At 35.6% G+C, this 9,274-nt stretch overlaps 1 protein-coding gene across 1 annotated transcript; it reads right to left on the minus strand.

Annotated features, from left to right (window-relative positions):
- Positions 1-2,769: 2,769 nt before the first annotated feature.
- Positions 2,770-6,663, minus strand: LOC136981784 (U11/U12 small nuclear ribonucleoprotein 35 kDa protein-like). The gene is made up of 4 exons (XM_067278157.1): positions 6,485-6,663; positions 3,513-3,611; positions 3,222-3,435; positions 2,770-3,149 (listed from the first exon to the last, which is right to left on the minus strand). The coding sequence occupies exons 1-4, from the start codon at positions 6,593-6,595 to the stop codon at positions 2,815-2,817; spliced, it is 759 nt and encodes a 252-aa protein (XP_067134258.1). The 5' UTR covers positions 6,596-6,663; the 3' UTR covers positions 2,770-2,814.
- Between the last annotated feature and the right edge of the window lie 2,611 nt (positions 6,664-9,274).

The following is a 9,274-nucleotide window of genomic DNA, read 5'->3' on the forward strand; positions in this document are numbered from 1 at the left end:
ACTTAAAAATAAACTAAAATTCATAAGTTTTAAATGATTTATGTAGTATTGACGGGATTTTAACCAATTGAAATTAAGAAGGGGTTCGTTCAAATTTGAAATTTACGTCCCAAAAATGTAAAAAGCCCTTGCAAAATGCAGTGTTTCCGTGCGTAATCTATTTTGCATTATATCTCGAATGTGAATGAACCAAAAATTTTGAAACTTGGCAAGGTTGTTTCTATACATTAAATATTCATGGTTAAAGGTCAACAGGGTGAGGAGATAAAGGGGATAGTCTTTTAAGGTCAGAAATTTCTCATAATTTGACAAAATTACACCTTTTTGTAAATCTTCGTCCGATGGCGATAATTATGATTAATTATTTGAAGACAAAGTCCTTCCCAAAATAAGGAACCACCATTTATTGTGTTCTGGACATTACATTTTTGGCGACTGACCTTTCCTTTGAGGCTACTGGCCGCCAAACATTCCTTTATATTTGACATTTTTAAAGGAATTTAAAAATATAAACATTTTTAAAAAGCAGTTACTGGTGATATACGGACGTCTTCTATTCTTCCATCATACCTTCTTGGGGTCGTTTCGGCTTTTATCTACGATGACTTAGTCGATGATTTATCTACGCTTTGTCTTCAAATAATTAATCATAATTATCGCCATCGGACGAAGATTTACAAAAATATTTCTAAAGTATCGTCACCAGGGGGTGGCTTTTCTCATCTACATTTTACCAGCGCCTATTTCATCGTAGATAAAAGCCGAAACGACCCCAAGAAGGTATGATGGAAGAATAGAAGACGTCCGTATATCACCAGTAACTGCTTTTTAAAAATGTTTATATTTTTAATTACTTTATATTTGTGTTTTTTAAAGGAATGTTTGGCGGCCAGTAGCCTCAAAGGAAAGGTCAGTCGCCAAAAATGTAATGTCCAGAACACAATAAATGGTGGTTCCTTATTTTGGGAAGGACTTTGTCTTCAAATAATTAATCAAAATTACACCTGTTAAGCTTTTGTCATCATTTCAATTTTAAACTGTAGTGATAATTTCAATTGTGGAGTTTGTAAAAGTCCCTTTAACCTCCTATTTCAGTTGAGCAAGAGCCGTTTTCAGCTTCTTTTCATAAAATCTGGAAATTGGTCAGTTTACACTTATTTCACTTGACAAGAATGCTCAACTAAAGCATTAACACACATTTAATCAGTGGAAAAGTTGGAAAAAAATGCCAATTTTCAATCATATTAATGGGCGATTTTCAGGGGTAAACAAACGAAAGACGGATGTCAATGCTAGATGGAAAAAACAGGATACCGTAAACAAGTGAAGGACAAACTGTGATGTTATCGGACGGAGCAGCAGACTTTCTCGAACGTGTCTGCTCCAGCTGGCATTGGCAATCCTCGTGTCCGTTCACCTGAAGATGGTCCAGTAACGAGATTGAAAATGTAAACCAGTTATTTAAAACAATTAAATGTCTATCAAACCAGTGATAATAAGCACAAACACCTAAATAAATACCCTGAGGTAGATTTTTAATTAATTTAATTATACCAAGGACAAAAAGCAATTTCATTATATTAAATAAATGTTTGTTTTAAAATCTGTCATTTCACAGATTCTTCTAAAAGCGTGCGTAACACTTGGAAGAGTTTGTGGATGATCGATCGACTTTGGAACTCCTCATCCTTTCAGCTGCTTGTTGCTTTTTTTGAATTTAGTAATTTCATTAAATGCCATTTTAGAAGAAAATGTTGATGTAAGCATTAACTACATCAATACATAAACAATAATTCTTAATGTTGAATGTAATGTGTTTCAATAAATGTGCACAAAAATCAAATAGAATTGCACGTTATAAAGGGAGTTCTGTTCCCAAAGCTAAATAAAAAATAAGAAAATGTCTTTTTGGGGTAGGAAAGCGTCAATTTCATGTAGTGAATATGTTACAATGAATAAAACATTAAAACTACACATTAAACAGCAGACAATGAATATTCAGAATCTTACAATGAACATAAAATAAATATACATAATCTTAAAAAATAACAAAGATTTATCAACCCACTGCATGTCCCCAGTGTGTTCCAGTTAAAAATCATAGGGATAACTAAGAAATCACCGAACACAAGTTTAAAGAAACATTAAAATGACACGAGGAAGTCTAATCTAGCCACTGCCCTGGCCGCTCATGTTACATCCAATCCAATTCCATCTCAATTAACTTCAGCAAGGCCAGAATCATCCAAAAAATATCAGTAAGCATCGCATATGATATGCAGAGAAATGCCTCTGCGTATCACACATGCATTGAATATTCCTTTTATGAATGATTTTCACATAATCAAAACCAAAACTGACAGAAAGTATTATCTGACAATATCTCGTCAGCCAAAAATGTAAAAGTCTGAATTCGGCATACTTAGACGATCCAGAGATATCAAAGTGTTGTGACCGAGTATCGAGTTTCCCAAAAGTCGGGAATGCTCAAATTCTAAATAATGTTTGGGGAATAATTTTATTAAAATAGTTATACTCTTTACTTTTCGGATAGAAAAACATTAGACCCGACCAATGAGCTGGAGTTTTCAAGTTTTTTTGTGTTTAACATGTAAATAGGAGCCAGTTTTCCATAAAAAATCCTCCAGGAATGGATTTCCCACTCAAGTATTGTATTGCCCTATCCAATAACCTAATCTTAGATAAATATTTAAATAAATGTTTATTGTTTAATTCTAAAACTTACTGGAAGAAAAATTATGAAACGTGTTTAACAGATACGTACAATATATGATAATTTATTAATGCCTTAAATCATCTTCGTTTCTTCTTATGTTTATCTCTCTTTCTTTCTCTTGACCTGGATCTGGATCTCGATCTGGATCTGCTAAGATGCTTTTTGTGTTTCCTTTTCCTCCCGCCACTTCTCTCTTCGTATCTGTCGTAAGAGCCGCTTCCCTCCCGGTTGCCGCTTCTGTCGTTATACGAGCCGTGGAAGCCGATTCCCTCTCTGTCCCGGGTCGAGTCGGGATTGTCTCTTTTGTGTTCGTGAACATTCTTCGGAGCCAACAGAATCGGCTTCTTGAAGGGACGATCTCTCCCTCCGAATCTCAACTGGCCAGACTCCTTCTTTCCGCCAAATCCTCCTCCTATTATAATATAATCTAAAATTATTTACAAGCATTAACTTTGAAAAATATAACTTTGAACGCAAGACCTACCAAGCCTCCTCGGTACCCATCCGGGAAGCGTTCTCGAACATTCGAAATCGACAAATATGCTATTTCCGTCCAATTCTGCCCTGTAAGCTCTTCTATGTGCTTCTAATGCACTTATTCTGTCTTTATATTCCACAAAAGCATATCTTTTAGAAAAACCCGTCACAATGTCTCTTATCAGATGACACCTCTTAATCTTGCCAAACGTCGAGAAAAACTGATTAAAAAAATGTTTATTTACATTATAAAATGTACATTTGATTTTCAAAATATTTCCAAATTTAAGAATCATACTTTTTTAATCGTTTCTTCGGTTGTCTGAGGATTTAGTCTGGCTACAAAGATTGTTAATTTTGGATCGTTTGTAACACAATCGTAAGGTCTGTATTCAACCTACAATTAAAAAATATAAACACAAATAATGATATAAAATTCAGCTTAAAACATATTTTTGGGATATCAAAATATGTTTACGAACCGGAGACGTAAATACCCAAAACTTAGACTCTAGTTTTATAGATGTGACCAAGACTCTAAACAAATGTCACTGGAATTGGCACACAAAATCCAACTAATACAAACATAATAAGTGAATACCACCAGGTTACATAACACTATATAAAAAATAAGTGACAGAAGCCACAAACTAGACTACTTGTTTCCTTTCAATCTACTCTTTAAATGGTATAATTACACCTCCATAGGAGACAGTCGGGACCTTATAGAGCTAGTGGAAGGAACGACGAAACTAGATCGAGGCGCCTCTAGCGGTGACGCCGAGTAACAGAATCGGGGCTACAAAGCCGGCACCAGTGTTGTTCCACCTAATACTTTTGTACTAATCTAATATCTTTTTACTTGTTCCAGTATCAAGATACCCAACACCATTTTCCTACTACTATTTATGAAATCCTATTTATAATATCTTTAGTACCTTTCAAAACATTCATTTTAATTCTATATTTCTATATTTTTCTACTTTATTTTGGCAGTATATAGATGTTTTTATTGCTTCCTCATTCAAGTGCAGCAGTTGAACGTATTTTTTTGCAATTAAATTTAATAAAAATTAAACTACAAAATCGAGTTCTTAAAAGCAACAATGATAAAATGTTACACTTGGAAACCATCATCTGCTTCAACCATACAAAAACATTCTAGTGAGGAAGATTCTGATGATGACGATCTTACCAGTGATTTTTCAATGCGATAATTTTAAAGTTCAGTACTTCATGTTCATTTCTTTTGTTTCATCATTTTGTTCATTTGATTGTTGTTGAGGAATAATAGCATTCTTGCAACATATGAATTTATCCTGTATGAATTTTGTATGTTACATGTAAAACTATTTATATTTTAATAAATAGAAATTTGATAAATTCTAAATTTATATATTATTTATAAGTATATATTTAATAATATATAATATATACATATATTCTGCAGTTTAAGGTCAAAGTAATGCCTGCATTAGTCAATACAGTCACTTCTCGACTTACGTCCGAAGTTGCGGAACCGAACCCCGTCGTAAGTCAAGAAGTGACTATACTTCAACAAAACAGTTAGCCATCTTACACAAGCACACGCGAAGGGTAACTAACTACAGAACAAAACTAAAGATGACGCAATCAATTGCCAAAAGCGTGCAAGATATATATGTATATGATATATATTCCACAAAACCTATAAAAAATTGATACATTTTAAAAATTTTTTAATGAAATTTTTCGTCATAAGTGGGAATGGTCGTAACTCGAGAAGTGACTGTAGATCATTGGGACTGAGCAGTATTAATATTCTTATATTTATTATACTCTTAATTTTGTACAATTTAAAGGGTGGTGTGGAAGAAGTAAACTATATATCTATTTCATGGTAAATAATGAAATTTGTAACTAACCATATATATAAAGGAACTTCAATAAGGACCATAGCAATAGCTAATAGTATTGTATTAATAGGGAAATTCTGATCCTCATTTCCTCAAAATACTAATTTTGCTTCTTACTCCTTTCTTCCACAGATCTCGTAAATTCAAATGTCACATCATATGCCAATTAATATCTGTCAGATTAACAAAATAACATAAAAAAAGAAAATTACTAAACTTTACATTAGAGAACTAAATTTAAAATAGAGCCAACTAAGGTTAACAGGAGATTGGAGATTGGTTAGAATGCAACACATCATTATGTAATTAACCTCAGGAATTAAATTGCAGTCAGCCATTTCTCTTTCGTCCCGGGGTAGGCCTATTATTCATGCGGAAACGAATAAAACTTTGTACTTGGCAGCTCAGTAATATAGGTAACATTACAACCGACCACACAACAGTTATTTTTTGAAGTTTTGTTGGCAGAAAGCTGTTTTTCATTATCACAGGCAGAAAACAAGCACCGCGTCTCAGTACGTATCTAACCCAAAGACGCTCGTGTTTTCCCGAAAAAGTTTAATTTGCCCGCGTACAGGTGGCGCTCAACGCAGTTCCACTAGCTCTATTGGAACCACAGACCATATCCACAAGAGCAAAAGAGTCAAAGGAACCACACGTCCATATGCGACCCCAAGCAAGATACAGCCCACTTCCAGATCGTGCACAATTGGGAGTCACGTCACCAAGATTACTGCATTTAATTATTTAGCTCGCATAACGTCGGCTCCGAGTAGTCCACTCGACCATTTGCAGAGTACTCGATATCATGCAGTTTTAGGAGTATGAAGTTCACACCCCACACAACACCGGATGCTCTCCATCACTCGCACAGAAACATACCCGCGGAACTTCACGGTACGTCGACCGGAACCCCGCTCCCAGTTTTCGAGGCCAAGTTAGCCCCAAGTGCACCCACCAATTCGACATCAAATCACAGCATACACGTAACGTACCCCACGTAACATACAATGCCCATTTTTATAGCTCGCACTGTCTCTTTCTCATCGTCCAAGCGTGCCGCCAGGGGCGGCATGTAAGACTACGGTTCTTTGGACTCTTCTGCTCGTACAGTGGGTCTACAATTCTGGGGGTAGAAAACCTCTCATTCAGTGTTCACATCTTGCCTCTTAAACGTTTCCAGGGTTTTATATAATGTAAATTAACTATCCAAAATATATTAAAGGCACAACTTGCACATTATTGTGGAAAGAAAGCCATTAAATAAATACCATTTGTAGTAAATAACTAGATAGTATAGACATTATAAGCACATAATTTTACTAAAAATACCCAATTTTAAAGAAGAAAGAAACGTGTGATTTTCTGCCCTCACCTCCATGGCTCTGACCACTCCGTGATCGTGAGGTTCCGTATCCGTCCCATCGATGCTGCCGGCTTTTAAAGGATCGTAAACTCTGGCTATCGGAGACCAAGAATCGTTCATTGTCGCACTTTTTAACACGCATTGAACCGAACTTCCAAGCTCAAACACACTCCACACTCACCACGACAAACACTGTCAATTTCGAGAACAGTGCTGCCACCCGAATTTCCATCTTATTTTTACTTAAAAAAAAAAAAAAAAAAAACATTAAACTTTCTTTTATTTTTTGTTTCACCTGTAAAATTATAATTATTTTAAAACACTATGTATTATTATCATTTTAACATTTGCGTATTAATCTGTTTTCATTTCGCACTTTCGTTGCCATTAAAAATTCGTTGGTTTATTTTTGTGCTTCCGGTGGAATTGTTTTCGTTGTTGTAAACATTTTAATATGCCGAAATAACCTTGATTTTAAATTTAAATAGCGATATTTATTAATTTCCAATAGTAACGTACTTAATCGGACACGCGTTTGCTCTATTATTCGGGCTAATAAGCCGCCATTTTTGGTCCGTTACTTCAATATCAATATAATGCCATCTTTGTTGAATAAACGCCGATTTGTGCTATTTCTGCGTTTTCGTTTATAATTAAAAATGAATAACTTTTCCCGTATTATTTTTAATCGTAGACTTTTACCATTGCTTTTAAAACTTTTTTTATATTCACCTTAGATTTCGTGCAGCAAAAGATCTGATTTACGTTAAATTTAACGGGAAGAACCGGTGTTCAAATGTTTCGATTATAAAATACTTCAACGGCTTATAATTCAATATATTAACATATTCCACGACTTCACAGTATTGGAATTTATTTAATTAATTAAGTCTTCGGAACTCTATTGTTTGAGAACTCTGACTCAAATCCTACTTACAAAGGATTTTCCCAAAGCCACCGTAAGTTTGACCCAGCCCCCAACCTGATAGTCAGGAGCGGAGAATATATTCTAGATGGCACGTCTGCAAAAATATTCATGGGGATTCCCCATCTAGAATTAATTCCTCCTCCTCCAGAGAAGAAAACTTATATCTCTATCATCAACGCCATGTATGGGGTCACCGAAAGACAATCCATCACTGACTGGAAATAGAATAAAAGGTTAATATTACCTACGGTAGCAAACATGGCGGCTCGTCTTTGAAACGGTGGGGACGCACGTTCTAACCTAACCTATTCTAATAAATTACCATAATTATTACCAACAAAATTATTAGAATAGGTTAGGTTAGAACGTGCATCCCAACCGTTTCAGAGACGAGCCGCCATGTTCGCTACCATAGGTAACATTAACCGAATAAAGCAACTCCATATGGCAAAGAAATTGCATTTGAAGGAACTGCACATCTAGGTATGTGAAAACAGTCGTGTATCAGAGACTGATTTATAAGGAAGATCCAAAAGTATAGTCACATATTTGATGTGATCACAAAATAGAAGCCTGTGTCCCATTTAATCAATGGGAAAATTTCGGGAATTTATCTGCCAGCCATAAATGACATGGGTGCAAAATAGGTATCAAAGAGATTTTAATATATTGGTTATTACAGTAGTTGTTTTTAGTTATGTACAGATTTATTAATTCTATGATGCACACCATATACTTCACTTAGTGGGCGCAGTCGACTTTGATCGATTATAATGGTCCAAAGGTATCGTGCCGTTGCAATTTGACTGCTATTTAGGCAAACGGACACAGCATTCGTAAGTATACGGAAGCAAATGCGGGGCAATGCACGTATCACTCGTGCATTGCTCCGTTTGCTTCCGTCCACTTATGGACATCCGTGTAGCATAGAATCAGTGATGTGTTTCGGTATATAAGGGACATCACATTTTACACTTGTTACCAAAAAGCTCACTGTACACCGTATATTGGTCATTATGATTTAATGGTGCAAAACCGGTTTTTGATGATACAGAGTGAGCCACAGCCGGTTGGAATCGACAGCAATCCGAATATCACAAGCTACAGTGTAATATTGGCACTCTCCGGAACTCAAAATGCTATTGTTTGGCCAAAATGCAAGATATCATTGAAGCTGTAGTCAGATAACAGCATCACATAGAATTCACATAAGGCTGACCCGAATAGAGCCACCGTCTTAACCCAATCAAACAACCGAGATGAACCAGAGTGCGAAATCTGAGCCAGACTACTCCGGTCTGGCTCGGATTTGGCACTCCAGAATGCAGAATGGTAGAATATGCCAGTAAGTCACAAAATAACTCGTAGAAAGTTCGATTTGCTCTGGTTCAATGGAATATGGCAACACAAAACCTAGGTGCTCTGCCAACGGGGTCTTTTATGAGAAGCTAGCTCCTACTTAGGTGTTAGATACATAGAGAAAACCCAAGAACTCTACGTGGCCAACCCATTGGCAAGGAACACACCACCACTAATAGCAGTCAGTGGTTTCATTTACTCAACTGGTGGGATTAAAAGAAAGATGACAGGCAGAGTATCAGATTCTGTATGATGAAAACATCTCCTGCACCAATTGTCTGTTATGCTATGAATAAATTTCTCTATTGATTTCTATTACCGTAGATCGATGCACATTTATATTTCAGATTGATTTAATCTGAAATATAAATACTTCTAATATAAAGTGCATTTCAAAGAACTAGGTGAAGTTGTTATGATGATGTGCGCAACAGCACTTGGTAAGTGCTTGATCCAAAAGTTGACATTAACTTAAAGGACTTGTGTAATTAAACCACATGCCAATTTACAAA

Source organism: Centruroides vittatus, unplaced genomic scaffold, assembly GCF_030686945.1.
Source record: "Centruroides vittatus isolate TY-2023 unplaced genomic scaffold, ASM3068694v2 contig_794, whole genome shotgun sequence".
NCBI lineage: Eukaryota > Metazoa > Arthropoda > Arachnida > Scorpiones > Buthidae > Centruroides > Centruroides vittatus.